The following is an 18,428-nucleotide window of genomic DNA, read 5'->3' on the forward strand; positions in this document are numbered from 1 at the left end:
TCCACCAGTGATGGCTCATTTAAAATACACCCCACATTCAATTCACAGATATCCTCAGAAAAGGCATTCACTGCCTTTCTGTTACTGGAGGGCAGCAACAGAATTACCAGCATTCTTGATGACAAATTCAGCTTTCACATCTTTAAGCCCTTGAAAGGGAGGCAGTCGAAAGGGAATTCTGAATACTATCTTTAAATGAGAGACTTTTATTTACAGAAACTACCTTTGAGCATTTCTTTGCAAGATACCTGTACCATAACCTAGGAGACAAGAATTAAGACTGACTTAGAGAGTCTAGTTTAGCAATTCTCTTAGCATCCCTGTTGCTCTGTGCTAGTCTTCACAGGGGGAAAAAACTACCCTGGAAAATTAAAATACCTTTGTAACATTCTGTCTGAATTTATCTGCTACCCACACAATGGACTCCAGAGTTCAGTTTAAGCAAGTCAGTGCACAGAAAGACCAAAGAACAAGGGGAGAAAAGCGCACAGTGAAAAGTCAGTTTAATGAAATCTTGCATGACAAATTATGGCAATTATCATCATTGGAATTCCTAAAACTAGAGAAGATTACGGGGAAACATGGTAAATTTTCAAATATGTAACATGTTTCTAGAAAGGAAATAAACCATTTTCTACACTCACTGGGAGAACAAGAGGCCGGTTGAACTGCAGAATGGGACGCATTAGGAACAGTCATTTTATGGCAGCAATACCTAAGCAATGGAATTGGTACCTCAGGGACTGGGAACAGGGGGGAGAGTCATTACAAAGTTGGAGGTTTTTTATTCCTGCAGGCTTCTAACAGTTTGGACATCTGCCCAGTCTGGCTTCAGTGGAGGACTGCTGAGGACTAGTTTATTTAGATCTTTCCCTGCCCTGTCTTCTCCGAAGTAGTGCATCATGCACTGGGAACTGGACTACAGAAAGATGTTGTAACTACACATTTTCTTACCTTAATGTTTGTATTTCCTGTGGGTGTAATCTTATTTTTAATTTTATGGATAAGATATTTACTTCTGGTTTTAGTAACACCACCATTCTTGCAACATTTTCCCCATCAGATGTGCTCAACTTTATTATGCTCTTCAGTATCCTTTTTTCCCTGGAAAATTTGAAAGGCTGCGCCCACATCAACCAGAACAAGACATACAGTAATTGCTAACACCACCCGCATGTTAACAACAGACCTAGGAGCAAAGATGCAGCAGGAGGGTGCTGCAAGGGGAAGACTGTTGTAAGAAGGCAAACCTGGTCATCAACCTCCCTTCTAACAGCCACTGCCCACCACAGGAAATACAACGCAGGGCTTGGGATGTTTTATTTCCTTGTTTTCTCATAAAAGCTTTAATTAGTTCCCACATACATTTTGAGTGTCTTACATAAATCTTTCAAAACACATGGGCATTAATCTGGTTTTACCTATCACTAGTTTACTAAGGCTAAGGAGTGAAATAAGAGTTTTGCTTTGGCCTAACTACATCTTGCTGGGCAGGGCCTGAACTCAATCTACGGCCAATTCTCTTAGTGGTTCACACTAGTATTTTCCTCTTCACTATAAACATATATGCAAAGATTCCAGCTGAAATAAAATTTGTGTCAGTGAATATTTGTACCAGTAAACAGTTGCCAGATTTTTTCAGAGTGCTGTAGGTGATTGTGTACCACCACTAAACCCCAAAGCAAGCATGCTTATTCCGTTTTTCTGAATCTTCACACATCACCAATTTCATTTTAGGTAAAGCACCTCAAAGTGAGACTCTGCATAGACTCGGTGGAGTTTGGGACCAGGAAATAACACCCATTTCTCCACAAGTAGGCCCTGCTGACCAAGATACCTCATTAATTCTCTTTATGCTGCCAACAAGCAGCTTTATGCTGCAAGGCTGCTTGAAAAGAGTAGTTTAAATCTGAGTATCTCAGTGTAAAAAGATTCAAGATCCAAAACGCAGATCATGTACTTGAAAATACACAAGTTCCCCAGACCTTGTGATGCAGAAACAATTGTGTGGGTGGGTATGAAGAAACATGCTATGCTTCTGTTAGTGAGCTGCATGAGAAGGGGTGCATCATTAGGTTATGCATGGTTAAAAAAACCCCGTAACTCTAAGGAGAAAAACCCCAAAATGGAAAAAGGCATGAGCAGACAATCCAGAGAAATCACAAATGCAGTGGCACAGCTAATCATTAGCCCTTTTTACTCCCCGGAAAGGTAATCCAAGATGTTCCTTCAATGAGCTATCAGGAAAAGCAAAGCACCTCCCCGCCCCAACAGCTCAAGTCTCCAACAACGGTTAACAACAGACAACAGGTAAAACCACGTTCTTGACTCCCAGTGAAGAAAAGTGTTTCATTAAAATAGAGGCAATAAGGACTGTTTTGCTATTTGAATAATTTCAAAGTTGCTGTTGTGCTACAACCTGGGTTTTCATTTTCAATTTCAATTCATGCCACATTAAATGCTTCTTCCCCTTTAATTTTCTTTTAAATGGTGCATTTCAGACTTCCTTAACCTACAGGAGAAAGAGCAAGCAAGTGAGAAATTATTTATCAGTAAACTATTTATAAAGAAAATAGAACAGTTTGGGGAATTTATAGGGAAAGTGCCCTGCTCACGGTTCTGAGTGACTACCAAATTCCAACTTTGCTGGACAAGAATATACCATATGTTTTAATAACAAAATAAAACTCAACTTTCACATGAAAAGCCCAAATGATTAGAAAACATCCAAAGCAAAAAGTGAGTTATGGTTACAGTAAGAGTACTTCAGAATTACACACAGGAAAACACATTCTTCCTTTTATTTTGGTGGAACAGAATACAATATCCTTCAGCCCAAACTATTCAAAGCTGGCAATATTACCTTTTTCTTCATGCTGCAAGACTTCAGGAAACAGAACAGGGACAGGAAGGGTTAGAAGTTAATTTTCTATTTAAGGCCGTTAATTCAGCAAGATATTTAAAGATGTACTCAACTTTAAGCGTGAATAGTTGCATTGAGTTCAGTAAGATTATTCACATGTAGTTAAGTCGGGCAAGTGCTTAAATGGCTTGTTGAATCAAGCCATTAAATGAGAGCTGCTTTATTATACAGATTTATTTTAATGGCTGACGGAGCTCATTACATGAGCCTATTTTATTCTTCCAAGGGCTAACAGCTGTTTCCTCATCAACTTTTCTGAAGTTGTAACCTGTATGCCTCCTATGCTTTACTGTAGCCACAGAAACATGTAATTTTCTAAGAAAAATTGTATGCAACATCTATTATATATAGTGGCTTAGCTCTCCCTTAAATAGTAACAGAAAAGAACAGTACAAAACAATAGTTCACTTTTTCAACACACAAGAGCATCTTATTGAAAAACTAAAATAAAAAAGTATCACCACAATATAAATCCCCAAATAATAATAATGAAATGGGAAGAAAGAAAAGGAGTTAGCAAAACATCCTGTGGACTTTAAAGTCTCTATTACCGCATTAAAAAAAGCTTTTCTGGTGAACCACAATGTTTTGTTTCTTTCTGTTTACAAACCCACTAGACAGGGAACAACGGTGTCCACAACCTACGTTGGGATTAAAAGGTAAAAACATAACCTGCCCCATCTGCAGTCCAAAAAGAGAATGAACCCAAAAGGGCAGTCAGTGAGCGTAGGAACTGGCGAGGACACGGTTTCCCTGCAGGTGGCAGAAACTCATAAGGGGGAGTAGGGGTTATGAAAGCAGAATTCGAGTTGGAACCGTGTTCTATCTCGGAGGCCTGCAAGACATGAACTACTGAAGAAACAGTCAAAAGGTCCCAATGAAAAGCTGTGACAAGCTGTAATGTGCCATTTCAATTACAAGGAAGAGGGGAAATGTTTGGGGTTGGTTTTTTTTTTTGGCTCATCAATATGATGAGCTTTCACGTCCCAAACCACATTCAGGTAGTTTCCAAGTCTGCTTTTTTTGTGTGGAATCTACTGATCCAGACCAAAAAACCAAACAAACAGAACAGGGATGCACAGTTCTTAAGTCCTGGAGCCTTCAACACTGCCTGAAATAATAGCTGGCCTGGGGTATCCAGAGATGCCTGCAAGATGGTGTTCATAGCAGCCTTGCAAGCAGATCGGCTCACATCTGCTATGTGCTGCCAACATTCTGCCCGTCACCTTCGTCATTAGGACCTGAAACAAACAAAGTAGTTCTTTGTCATAAGACATATCTTTTGTTTCTTGCCTTACAATAAGAGACCCTACCTGAGAAGCCTACAGAAGTCTCAGATTTAAATTTCCATGACAGATGAGAACTGTAGAGTTGCCCCTCCCCTGCCTTACGTCTTCCTTCTGCAGATTAATCTCTGCCCACTGCAGAATTTTACGTTATTGACTAATCTGGTTTGGGGATCCCAGTAGCATCCCAGAGCCTAAAAGCTCAGTTTCCATCCAGCCTCTTCAATCCACCCACTGCTTTTGTTCATATTCGTTCCTTTTTTTTCCCTGCAGTGAATCAGGATGGAGGGCTGGTCTCTGTCAAAGGTTGGATCTTCTAAGCCATTGGAAAGCAAAGCACAGATGACTCCCAAGTCAGGAATACAGAAGGAAGCTTTCCTCAAACTGAAGACTAGTGCTTTGCTTAAATTATGGTCTCCTCCCGTACAGTGAAATTAATTACACTCTTTCCATGCCTCTTTGTAAACCTCCTGCTTTCCAAATAGCACTCTACTCAAGGGTCAGGCTGGATCCTGCCTGCTGAAAATAGCCCAAGACAGTCATCTCGGGTTTTATGTGCAAGGCTTGGCCATGGTGAAGGCAAAAATGAAACTCACAACCACACCTTAAAAAAGCCTGTAAACAAACCTTAAACTAATTGAAGCACAGATAACCTCTGCTAAACTGCGACACGTAACTCTCATGGAAGCAGCACAAGGGCCTTTTTACCAGTTTGGAGAAGTAGCAAGAAACAGTTGCATTCAAAAAGGGAATTCATGCAACTAGTCTTATTCCACAAACACTTGTGAGAAGTAAAAGGCCAGAAGTACATCTGTAATATACAATTACAGAGAGGACAGACCGCCTTAAAGAACGACAGAGAAAAATGCATGGAAAACAGGAAACTGTTGTCTTTCTTGCTTACCACTTCCAACTGATCCTGAAGGTGCAATGACATCATCATCACTGTCTTCCTCATTTGATTGCGTTACCTCTGGCTCAGGTGCTACATTCTTGACTTCTTGCTCTTGTTCCACTCTACTCCGCAAGGCCAAGATCCGATGGTGTAATGCAGCATACAACTGCCCTGTATCTTTAGAGCTTGCCTACATTTTTTTAATATTCAGAAACAAGAAAAAGATGCAAGGAATTATAACCAAATAAAACACTGCTTACATAATACACACCAGTCATGACAATTTCCACAATCTACTTTTCAGTTTTCTCATATAAGGTTTTTCAAACTAGGTCAGAATGGGTTGTGGTATACACAGCAAGATGCTAGATATAGTAAACTCTGATGGTAAGAGTCTGCTCAGCACCAACTTTCTCTGGCTAACATAATTGGTACCAGCTGATTTTATATAACCTCCTTCACCCAGGAGTCACACAGCTTTCCTGACACCCCCCAAAAGCTTATGCTAAAAAGATCTTTTTAATTAAAAAGTTTGTCTTGCACAGATTTTTTCCAGGTTTGTCCATCACTCAACTTCATGTATCAGTGAATCGTAATCTAGTCACTTAATTGTTTCATAATGCACTGACATAAAATTTCAACATAAGGTATAAGAAAACTGAATGGACATGCAGTCAGGCAAGAGATGTTTCAAAGTTTTTTTACACTCTTTTATACTGGTCAGCTGTTTCAGAGAGAAGCATTTGTGACAACGTGTCCAAAAATATTTTTTTACTCTCAAAGGTTAATGGCAACTTCATGCCTTCAAGAGAATCAATTTTTAGGCCTACCAAACTAAGTATTTAATGGTCATTATTTAAAAGGGAACTCCCTTCTGAATACTATGAAACTTCATCTTCACTATATCAATGAAGTCCTCATACTACTATTACTGTTACCCCAAGTTAACTGTAAGGTAACAATCCCACTTTTCAGATTCTTTCATAAAAAAATTGTTTCCCTCCTCCCCATTTGTCACCTCTATATCTGCGAAATTCCCCTGCAATGAACTGTAGTGAAAAAGTTATTCCGTACAAGATACTTTTTATCAATACTAAAATTGATAGTGAATAACCTGATGACAGACTAACTCAAACCTGTCAAATCTAGGAAAATGCTGAGGAAGAGTTATCCATTAATTTCACTGCTTTTTCTTCATCAACGGATATTCAGTATCATTAAGTTTCACTCCAGATCCCAGTCCTACAAACCTGATGTCACCAGGGAAGCTGACCATTTGTTGCTGTTCTGTTTCTGATCCCTAAGAACACTTAATTCTTTAGTAACCCCTGTGTAGAATCAGTCTAAGTCAAAAGAATGCGTTCAGACCTCTCAAAAATCTGTAAGTGCTCTTAGCAGACATTAGGGAATGACCTTTCTTTCTTGCTGACTGTATCATAATCTCTCAAGTGTTTTAGTAATTCTAATTAGGATTGCTGTTTCCCCGTTTAGCAAACACAGAAATCACTTCCACTGTCCTGCTACTGCTTGGAATACTCTGTATTAAAAGAAAACCAAAGTTAAGATGTGTTACCTTTAACTACTAACACAATGTTCTTGACAGGTGTTTAGTGTTTCATTTCCAGTGAGCACCTATACATCCACCCACACTGCAGACAGACAATGACAGCTTTCTCATGCTACAAGTTCTGGTAGATCTTGTTTTGGTTAAGCTACTAATCTATGAAACATGTATTTCCCTTGATAACAGAAAATGATTAGCATTAATCTTACACTACAGTTACAGTCTTAACAGGCATAGAACAGATCCCATAACTCCATGGTCAATGCTTTGTACAATCTGGCTTCCTAGGGCAGACTTATGTGGAATTTCTTCACAACTAGTAAGGCTTTTCAGACAAGCAACATCTACCAAGACCCTTGTCTTTGGGGAGAAGGTAGTGGTAAGGAGGTAGGGTGCAAAGAAGAATGGGAATGTTACCTCAATTAGAATTTAGGCAAGCCCCAATTTTAGTGGGAAGGTTAAGATGTAAACAAAAAACAGTACTCACTGATATAAGAAAAACTTTAACTCCCTGGTCCTCTGTATCCATGGCAGTAATCCGGATACTCTTCTCACTGGCTTTATCGATCTGCATCTGAGCCCAGAGCTTGGTATTTAAGATTAACCTGAGACTCCCCTGAGTCCTCATCACTAAAGCCAACATAGAAGATCAGTTAGGTGGAAAAAGACACAACAGGAAGCTCAAAACAGTCCAGATGGCTTTTTATTGTGTGAATGTTTAAGTCTCTTTACAAAGAGTATCAAGGGAAAGCCCTTAAAACAGGAAGCCTGTCCCAACTATTAATCAGGAGAATGTAGGCTATTAAAGATTAACGGTCATGTCTAAAGATACTTAGTCCAAAGCCTTGTATGTTAATACATCAAAGTTCAGTGGTCAGATCTGAGCTGATAATCCAGGCTAATGCACATTCCTGCCAGTCTGAACAATCATGCACTATTCAAAGAGGCTTCCCCCCCAACAATCACCCTGTCCCAAAAAAGCAAAGAGCCCAGATCTGAAGATTAACATAAATTTCTAGTTAATTATTCTAGTTGCTAAATACAGCTTGCTTTTATGGGGGAGGGGGGGAAGTAGTCAGAACGTTTGCTACAATAGGGAGGTATGAAAAGATACTCTCTTTAGAAGAAATGGTCGTAAATTCAAGCAAGAGAAAAAGTCCAAAATGCTTTCTGAGTTGCTGTAGCTAAGACATAACCTAAAGTGGATGCTATTGTGTGTCATGGAAGCATCCTATGACTATCATCCAGTACCTCATTTCCCCTGGTTCCTCTTACCCAGCCGAGACTGTAATGTTCCATCATCTGTTGAGGCCATATCATTGAGTCTCAGAAGTCCTCGACCTCTTTCCACCCAAGACTGAGAGGTTTTATCAAATACAAACAGCTTGCACTGAATCTGTAACAGAAAATATCTCTATAGCGTAGTGGTTGATTGAAGTAATAACATATTTCATATTTAGTCACCTACAGCTAGTTAAAAAACCTCAGATCTCATACTGGAATTTTAAACTGTTTATAGCTGCAGAAACCAAAGTAGTTGTCCTCTCTTTTGCAATAAATTCCTCAAAATATGCTATCTGCTTTCATAAGGTTTTAGTAACAGAAGGTAGATATTCTTAAAGAATACCTGCGTTCAAGACCAAACAACAAGAACAATTTTCAGATAAGGTACAAACTTCCACAGAGGAAACTTATTGTGATAAGAGACTGGGTAAGAGTCATCTATAGTCTTAAATCAGTCAATTCTTTTAAAAGAAAGTCTTAGGTGCACTTTGCACCATTGAAGGTGCTATTTGTTGCTGGGAAGACCCAGCATGATGAAAGCAAAGCAAAACTCTTCAGGAAGAAAGGATGAACAAACAATGTTAGTTCATTATCAATTCAAAAAGCCTGACCCCCACAAAGTCATGAATAAACAAGAGGTATTTTTCCTGCCTTCCTGGTTCATCAGTTTGAAAGAGTACACCTTTTGTACTTTCTAATGGTAGGACTGTTCCTGCTTCCCATAAAAGCTCCCTTTTTCCTGCCCTGCTAAACATCTCTACTTTATATCCCCCTCTCTAATCCATCTTCATTGTCACTGCTGTGGTTTCATACTTCAAACCATCACCCCCCAAGTTCCCCACATATGTGCATGCACTAGATGGAGAATATATCTCCATTTTTCATTCCCTCCATTTCTCTCATTTTCTCCAACATAGAACACCCAGCTCTGCGTACTTCATTTCTGCAGCGTTAACATAGTTCTGTCTGTACAAGCCCCATTCAGAACTCCAGTACATTAAATTTCACAGGAAAAAAGAACAGAAGTTAGGTGAGAGGTCTGTTAAGTTACAAAATACTCATGCAAATCAGTCCTCTATTAAGTACACAACTGCTAAAAGTTGTCGTTTTCCCAAATTAAACACGACTTTCATCTCTTCAGTGGCTTGCTTGATTACATGAAGCATCCAGGAGTTTCTGAATTATACAGAAACAGAGAAATACCAGAACAACTATTTAAAAAACATTCCCGTCTGGTAAAAAGTAGTCCTAGGAGACAAGCATTATAGATTATTACTTTGTAGCATAATACAAGTGTAACTGATACACATTCATTACTGACACAGTGCATCTGTTTGGTGTCAGATTAGACCAGCATGTCTGTAAGAACAAAAAGCTATCCTTAAAAAATAATGCAGTTCAAGTGCTGAGAAACTTAAAAAAAGATCTAGAAAAAACCTATAATTGGAGGATGAAAAGAGAAGGAAAGAAGTATATATACACCAGTTAGTTTTTACACAAAAACCCTGCATGTTTTTCTTAAGGACATACTGAAATTAATAAGTAAATTTAAGTTAATGAATAATTGCAATGTTAAATAAATCACGATTAAAATTAGGAGTTTAAGTCATGACCGAATGTGCTTCTAAAACATCACTAATTCAATTAATGCCCTCAAGACAAATTCCTGAGTACTGTTTTCTGGTTTCTGCTATGCAAGAAACCAGATTGCTGGCATAATAATTCATTCCGAGTTTTAAACAAATCTTCAGTAATACAATAATTAAAGAACTTAAAAAATATTTAGTTCATTTAAATTTTCTTCAAGTAATTGTTTTGTAGGACATAGAAGCTTTTACGGGATGGATTCAGGAAAGCATGCTTAAGATTTGTCTGGATAACCCAAACACTAAAATTTATTCAGAAAGAGGAAATTAAGAAACAACAAAGTAGGAATCTGATAATAAATAATCAAAATTCACGTTTTAACACAAGAAAGTACATTAGAGATATAGAGGATGTTGTAGGGAATCAGGTGGTGTGCATTCACTGGACATCCACATGAATCCCCATAAACTCAAAGCTCCTCTACTTTATCCATTTCTTACCTGTAAGACATTACTTTCAGCTTCCTCCCCAGTAATCACTTCTACTTTCGCTAATAAACACTTCCTTGCTGTTGCTTTAGTATAGGCTGCTGCAGACTCTGCCAGTGATTCTGAAATATTATTAGCTAAACAACATTTTGAAAGTTTGAGAATGATAAGCATGTAATTTTTATAAAGGTCTCACACAAGTACACCAGAATTTGGAGGAATAAAGTACAGAAGACAGACATTAACAGAACATTAGAAAGAAGATTGAAATTTAAAGCAGAAGTTAAAGCTTGTCTTTTAAGACTTGTTTTAAAAGCACAAGAAAACACAAGGGACAGAAGAGGTAAGTTACTGAAAAATTTTGTCCCCGCATACAGTATTTCAAAACCTTTGCTAATACATGGACACCTACGTATCTGTAGATGTTCCAACAGAACTGATACTGCTACCAGCTATACAGTTGTGCCTACACATCTACAGCACTGTTCATCAGGCCACGTGTAGATGTGGCACTGCGGAACATGGTTTAGTGGGCATGGTGGTGTTTGGTTGATGGTTGGCCTTGATGATCTTACAGGTCTTTTCCAACCTTAGTGATTCTGTGATCTTCCCCTTCTACTTTGGCTTGCAAGCAGTTTGCTGGAGAAAACCCGTGCTCCCAAAATGTCCAGAAAATCCTGCCAATCTGAAGAGTCACAGAAGTCTAGAATCCAGCAAACCATTCTTGGTTCAAGCAACACATTTGGTGCACCCACACAACACAATATACATTTGACTCAGCCATTCAGTCACTGGAAGTGTAATAGAATTGTTAAAAAACAGTTTGCCACATTTCTTCTACACTCTGTAGGTCCAAGTACCTGTTCTATTAATTCCCTCTACTTTCATTCTGCTGAAGATACTCCCAATACCACAGAACGACCATGAAAAAGACAGTGTAACCTGTACGTGTTTAATTTTAAAGACAAAAGGGCAAGAGAATCTGTAGCATCCAGCACGTCACCTCCCAACCCAAGCCTGTATCTTCGCTTACAGCAGACAGTAAAGGCAACATAAAAAAAGTTATGTTTTTATAAAGTAACAGGACATTGAAAAATGCAATCATATAAACAAGGATTAACTACCATTCCTAAAATAATATTTTGTTTTTCACCTTTCTCTGGTGTGGCTTCCTGAGAAGATGATTCAGACCCAGACTCTGTAGCAGCATTCTCCTTACTACTCTCTGTACTACCTTCATTTGATTTTGGTGGACTCTATCGTAAAAAGAAGAGGAGGTAAACAGAAAAGAGGAAGCATACACTAATTTTGCAGAACAAGACTAGTGATCAATTACTGAGGGAAGCCCTCATGTTTATAAACCATACAGCAAAAGAAGAATCCCACAGATGACACGCTTTCACAGTAAGTGCTATCCTACTACCCTGGCCAAGGAACTGAATGGAGCATGACCTTAAAAGCAGTTCAAATTATTTTCCCCTGAACTGAAACCAAATTTCAACCCTTATTTTGAAGTTATGTTCAACAAAGCAAACGAATTTCAGCTACAGTTCAACTCAAGGCATACTTGACTGAACTTCCTGCTTAGTGGTTAGACAGGTATGAACGCACAGCATTAATCGTTTCCCTTTTGTACCAGCAGAGCAATAAAACCAGTAGGAAACAGTGAGGCGCTAGAAGTTACACCTTACACAATAAACACAGAATTTCCTCAATCGTACCTCAGTACTGAGGCAGCTGCCTTACTGCTGGACTTGAAATCCCATCACTGGGGGAGTCACGTAACTGACCTTTTCTCAACATGGAGGAGAGCGAACATAAAACACCCTCAAATACTTATATTGAAGAAGCCATTTAAAGAAGCAAGCTGTGCCATAAAGTGCTTGGACTTGAGAACCACATGCACTACAGAGAAGGCACTCAATCCCCTTATACTGGTAGAGCTTGGCAGGGAAATCCTGGAGAGCACTGCTGTTGCAGACAATAGGTCGTAATGAAACCCCCACACTGCACTCAAAATAAGTTACCTACAAGGGAAAACACTGAAAGAAAACCATGCTCCAGTGACAAGCATGATAAAAGGTTCTCAAAATTCCTGAGTGAGATTCCGTAATGCAAACTACTCAAAATTACAACATTTCAGACACAGTGAATACTCACTAGGACTCGCTCACTCATGTTCTGTCCAAAAACAAACTTGTTGCTAGGTGCATCTGCAGTGCTTGTAGAGTTCTCTACACTGAAAAAAGAAAAAACCAAACCAAAACAGGTTTTGTAAGTCAGAAAAATATCTGCTTATCTTCTACTGATAAAATCCCTCGAAAAGTGAGCAACTGACACTGGCTTTAAAAATTAAGCACTGGTTGAAACAGAAATATAAGCAAAAATTAATTCAACTTAGTAACATAAGAGTACATACTGGTTTTACAGAATGAGAATTCTCTCAGAATAATGCCAAATGATTTTGTCACTGTAAATATCTTCCCTTTATATATCTAATTACCTATTAAGCAATGCTGAATGCTAAGTGAGGGCTTACTGTTTGATCATATAACATACTCTTTTTAAACAGTATTCTACATGCACAAACTTGAACCACTACACATTTTTAGGTCAATTTTCTCAGAAAGGGAAAGAATTGAAACAAAAACACTTGCAATGTCATAACTGAAGCAAAGGTAGCGGGGATAAGTGATGCCTTTTATTAGACTACCTGCAATGCTACAGCCTCCCCAAGAAGTTTCACGATCAAATCTCAGCCCTCACACCTTCCTTACAGAATAAGCATCCTCCTGTGTGGCATTTTTATTAACAGATTTAAATCCCATTTAGGAAGAACAATAGTTTTACCATTTTACAGACTCAAAACCAAGTTTCTGGCAACTGACCTACCACGAATAAATTCTGCCAAAGTGAAGACTCAGTTGAAATATGGCAGTAGATGTCATACGGGTTGAAAGATATAAACAAATTTTCCAGTATTTGAAGCCCACATATTAGAAGTTATTGTCTGCCAAATCTGATAAAAATAATCTGACAGTGCCTCTGGAAAAGCATCAACCTGGCATCCACAGTCAGTCCGTGGTGTTCTCTACCTCTCCAGTGCACCATCTGAAAACCTTAATGTGAAAAGGGGTTAAGACTGCACAACTGCCTAGTGCCTACTTTGTGGTGAAGGCCATGCAGGTGAAAAACAATGTCTTAAAAAATGCAGAAAATAAGGACAAGGCAAGCACACATTGGTGCTTTTCCTACAATTATTTCATAGCCTCAAACAATCTGCAGTTCAGGCTCCTCCAGGAGCAGAGATGTTGCTCTACTCTATAGCTCTCAGTGGGATTTTCCCCACATGCTTTTCCAGTTGTTACTTGAATTCACAGCTCTGTGTACTAAGAAATTCTCTTCTGTTTTCTACTCTTTCTGTAAGACTACTTGATTTTTTTTTGACCACTACTGAGCTAACATTTTCGTAGAGCAGTACTGACATCTTAGCCTTAAGTGAAGGCTGTCAGTTCAGAGTTCATCACTGTATACATAGAATTAGCACAGTTTTCTCCTGGCTGCCTCACTTTACATACACCTACAGCAAATTTCTTCTGATGCTATTGCCTAATCAATTTCTTTCAAAGACCTCCCACAGTTCGGTTCCTGCTTATTCATACACGGCCTTTATATTGCTCTGAAAAGCTTATGATCATTACAAATAACTTTTTTTTAAACTATTCTTCCCTTTATCCATATCATATGTATGTATCGAACAACACAAATACAGCACAGATCTCTACAGAATTTTACTGATAGCTCCAATTTATTCCATCACTGTTTCTTTCTAATCATTCATGAGAAGACTTCTCTCATCTTATGCTTGTTAGTTTTCTAAAGAGGCTTTGGTGAGGAACTGGTCAAGTAAATGCTGTCAAATGCATCTCCCTTGACCAGATGATTGAGGATCGCCTCAGATCTGAAGTTTGCCACCTCATTCTTCAGAAGCCTGAGTTCCCATTAACCCAGTATAAGCTCTGCATCCAATAAAGAGCAGAATCACAAGTAATTTTGAACACAGAAATAACAAAAACTGTCCTATAGGTTTCCCTGTAGTCTCACCTGGAACTGATGTACTGTAGAAAATAATTTGTTGCAGAAGGTACGTCTGATGTAGGAAGGCCAGCATTCTGCACATCGGCTGTTTCATCACTTTCATCTCCTAGCTATAAAAAGAACAAGTATATATTGACAGTTTTAACCACTGACCACAACATTTTCAGGTCATTCTTTCCCAAGACAAAGTCCCTTCCACAAACACTTTCTATAGTAAAATGATACAAGCCTACGTCCCAGTATTACACTTTCTTTTGTTATGCTAGGAAACCTGTGCAAACCTGTCTTCAACAAGAGGTACTAACAATCTAACTCAATTACTCCATGCACAGGTTTGAACCCAGGCTGCCCTCTTTCTTTTCTCACCTTTTCTGTGAAATCTTGGTTGCAAGGGAGCATCTTAGGAACACATTTCAACTTAATTCTGACCCAAAAGGTAAGAGAAAACATTACATCACACTAAGCTTTAAGTGTTACCTACAATTGCAGTAGATGTGTTTATTTTTGAAAAAGCTTCTTATGCTACTAAACAGTAATATTAATTTACTAAATGTCTGGAAGACCAGTCTTACTAAACAGCCAATCAACTGTGTTCACAGCTTCTAATTTTGCATATATACATGGAGGTTTTAACCCTGTTATATAGTGGCTTCAACGTACTTCATAAACAGTGTGTAATGCTCATGCCAACAAACAATCTGTTCCACTGCTTCTTATCCTCACTTAAATACATCAACTCTTAGTCAGGGTAACAAACACGTGTTTACCTTAACTCTATCTCTTAAGTTTTGCCCAAATACAAATGCTTGCTGTGCATTTAGTTCTGCCTTCTCACAGCTGTCATCGTCTGAAGTATTGTTGGACTCTTTCTTCTGACATTCTCCTGCCTAAAGAAAAGAAATTGAAAACTTTAGCCTAGGTAATTGAGTTTATTTAAACAAAAAACCCACACCTTATGACATGGTGAGTCACACAGTCATTTACAATGACAAGCCAATAATATCTCCAGAGCTACAAGGCAAATTTTACATTTAAAAAAAAAATCCTCTGTTGTTGTTTAGAGCATCTTAACGAATCACAGAATAGTTAAGGTTCAAGGAGATCTCTAACAAACATTTGGTCTAAACTGTGCTCAAAGCAGCATCAACTTCAACATTATGCTAGGCTACCTTAGGCCTTGTACAGTCAAGTCTCAAAAAATCCAAGGATGGCAGTTTTACACTTTGACAGCCTGGTTCAATGTTCAACTGCACCGAATATGATAGTTCTGTCCTAATACCAAACTGGAATCCCCCTTCCCCACACCTGCAGCTTCTCATCTGTTTAGTAGGCACTTCCAAGTCTCATTCCATCTTGTTACAGCCCACCACTACATAGTTGAGGAGAACAATTCAACTCCCTCTCCCCTAGTCCAAGCAGAACACAGCTTTTTCACTCTCTCAAACATCATGTGCTCCAGGCACTAGTCACCTTGGTGATTTGTAAGTGTCTTCCATGTACTGGCAAGCCCCAAACTATACACGACACTCCTGATGCCACCCACCAGTGGCAAGTAAAGGAGAATAATCACTTTTCTGAACCTAATGGCTGCAGTCTTAGTAAAGCAGCCCAGTACGTTATCTTAATCAATAAAAGGATGCACTGCTCTTTCGTGTTCAACTTCATCAATGTTGCACAGGACCTCAAGGTTCCTGAACCTTTTGTTATGCTAAGGACCCTCTATCTGTACCTCAGCAGCCCGCTTTCCATTAGCAGCTCTGTAACCTTTCACTGCAGCTGCCATGGCAGTGTTTTCCAGAGCACCTGTGACAGTATTTCCTCCTATTATTCTCATACTATAGCTCTCATCCCATTATACTCAGGGCCTTGCACCTGCAAACCCCTACAGTGGTGTTGGGAAGCAATTGCAACCAGCATGGGAATTACCCCCTCCCTCTTCTCTCCTAATTTCCTACCCTGTACCTTTTGATTTACATTAGAAGACCCAAGAATATGCATGCACAAAGCCTAACAACTGATCACCATACAGCAGCTGCCCCCCCATCAAAGCATGCACCCATCAGCATTAACAGCATCATAAGCAGGAAAAACACCACTAGAAAGTTTGAGCCTATCCTGATTAAAACTATATAGTTACTATAGGAAGAGCATTATGGGGTATGACCTGCTCCATTGAAGAGGATGCCCAGGGGGAAGATGCCTGTCTGGGGAACCCCTGTCACTTGTCGTCTTGGCTGGCCCATGGGAAGTCTTCCCTTTTCTTTCCCCTTTTCCTCTCCCCTCCTCCAAAGTAATAATAGTCACCCTTAGAAGTAATACTATCAGCTATAGACCCTGCTAATAAATTCTGTACAGGAGAACTTGTCTCAACATCCTTCATGCAACACCAGGATCTCCAAGCACTTGAGTGCATAGCTGCTTTCTAGCCAGTCACTCTCCAGTCCTTGTGACAGATGGGTTATCTCACCCCAGATACAGGACTTTGCATGTATTGACCGTCAGTTGGTTTCTCTTGGCTCATTTTTCCAGTCTGCTGAGGTCCCTCTGAACAGCCCTGCTTTCCGACATATTGACCATTTTCCCCTTCCCTCAGTTTACTGGCATCCGTGAACTTAACAAGATTCACTCCACCTTGCCAGGTTGTTCACAGAAACATTAAGTAGTACTGACCTCAATATTGGTCCTAAAGGAATGCCTCTGGTAACTGGATGCCCATCAGACTTTGAACCACTGACTGCTACCCTTGAAGCTCACTGGTTCAGCCAATTTTCCACCCACTTTAAATTCCCCCCAACCAGTACATCTCTCTCCAATTTGGCTATGACAATGACACTGGAGACCATCCATGCCGAAGACCTTGCTAAAGTCAAAACCAACAAGTATTCCTCTCTGCACAGTCAACCATCTCAGAGGGGTGGGGGAAAAATCCAGTGGGACACCATGTTTTATCCATGCGGGTTGTTTTCAACCACTTTAGCGTGCTTCAAATCCTAGGACTTCTCCACCAGGAAGACAGAGGAAGGAGCTGAGCAGCTTCTTTCCTGGATCCTCTTTCTTACCCTCCTTGAAAATGTGTGCCATATTCTCTTCTTCCCAAGTAACAGGGACCTCCCATAGTACCACATCATCTTGATGATAGGCAGTGGCCTCACAGTAACACCAGCCAGCTCCCTCAGCACCCATGGATGCATCCTGTCTGGTCCCATGGACTTGTACATATCTAACTGTATTAGGTGGTCCTTAAACGTATTTATGGTAATGAGTCACTCCCCCAAACTTCCCCTAGGAAAAGGGACCTGGTAGACCTGACAGCAGAACTCTCCAGTAAAAATCAAGGCAAAGGCATTTTTTCACATCCTTCATCGCTAGGTTCCCTCCAACATCTGGCAGCAGGCCTACATTTTTCTTTCATCTTGCTTTTGCTGCTAATGCACCAGTAAAACCCTTCTTGCAGCCCTTTCATCCCCCATCATTTTCAACTCCAGCTAAGCTTTGGCTTTCCCAGTTCTCTCCCCACATATCCAGACAATCCTTTTGCATACCTCTTGGGTACCTTGACTTCTTTCCCAACTTAACGTACACTCCCTTTCTGGATTTAAGGTGCTCCCAGTTCATCCACGCTGGCCTCCTGCCACAGCTGCACAATTTCCTGCACATTGGGATAAACTACTCATTCTCTGAGGTAGTTGTCCATAGAGGTAACAAGCTCTCCTGAGCCCTTCTGTCCTTCAGGATCCTACCGACAAGCTTGATGAACAAGCTGAAGTATTCTCTCCTGAAATTTGGGACTTTATTCTGCTACTTATCTTCCCCACTTCACTCAAGATCTCAAGCTCCATCTCGTAGCTGCTCCAATCACAGCTATTCTCAGCCTTTGTATTTCTAAGCAGTTCTTTGCTGTGAATACCAGGTCCAGCTGAGTATCTCCCTGGTCAATTTACCCAGCACCTGCATCAAAAAACCTGTCTTCCACTTATTCCTAAAATCTCCAGGAGTATTTCTACCAGGACATGTTGCCACTTTATCAGGAGCCAAAGTACTTTAAGTTCCCCTTTAGAACCAAGGTTTGCAATTGTGAAGCTTCTAGTTCTCCAGCAGCTTTAGCTACTTTCTCCTCTCGATCAGTCCAACTCTAGTGAAGGTTCACCTTAATCTCCCCCTTGTTGGCTTCCCCTCTGATCTTAACCTATAAAGCCTTGACCAACTCAGCACCTTTCCCAAACCAAAGCCTCTGCATTCAAGCAGCTGCTTTGAGTGTAGCAGAACCCACCCCCTTCTTGTCTTTCTTGCTTTACTTCCTAAA

The 18,428-nt window shown here is 39.8% G+C and overlaps 1 protein-coding gene across 1 annotated transcript in view; it reads right to left on the bottom strand.

Annotated features, from left to right (window-relative positions):
* Positions 1-497: 497 nt before the first annotated feature.
* Positions 498-18,428, bottom strand: part of RANBP3 (RAN binding protein 3) — a 52,847-nt gene continuing 34,916 nt past the window's right edge. The window contains exons 9-17 of the mRNA XM_059831712.1: positions 14,893-15,012; positions 14,132-14,235; positions 12,188-12,266; positions 11,181-11,283; positions 10,040-10,164; positions 7,944-8,064; positions 7,156-7,298; positions 5,114-5,294; positions 498-4,164 (exon numbers count right to left, since the gene is read on the bottom strand). Of these exons, the coding sequence (XP_059687695.1) occupies positions 4,121-4,164; positions 5,114-5,294; positions 7,156-7,298; positions 7,944-8,064; positions 10,040-10,164; positions 11,181-11,283; positions 12,188-12,266; positions 14,132-14,235; positions 14,893-15,012 (1,020 nt within the window). The 3' untranslated portion in view covers positions 498-4,120. The remainder of the gene's footprint in view (positions 4,165-5,113; positions 5,295-7,155; positions 7,299-7,943; positions 8,065-10,039; positions 10,165-11,180; positions 11,284-12,187; positions 12,267-14,131; positions 14,236-14,892; positions 15,013-18,428) is intronic.

Source organism: Gavia stellata, chromosome 32, assembly GCF_030936135.1.
Source record: "Gavia stellata isolate bGavSte3 chromosome 32, bGavSte3.hap2, whole genome shotgun sequence".
Taxonomy (NCBI): domain Eukaryota; kingdom Metazoa; phylum Chordata; class Aves; order Gaviiformes; family Gaviidae; genus Gavia; species Gavia stellata.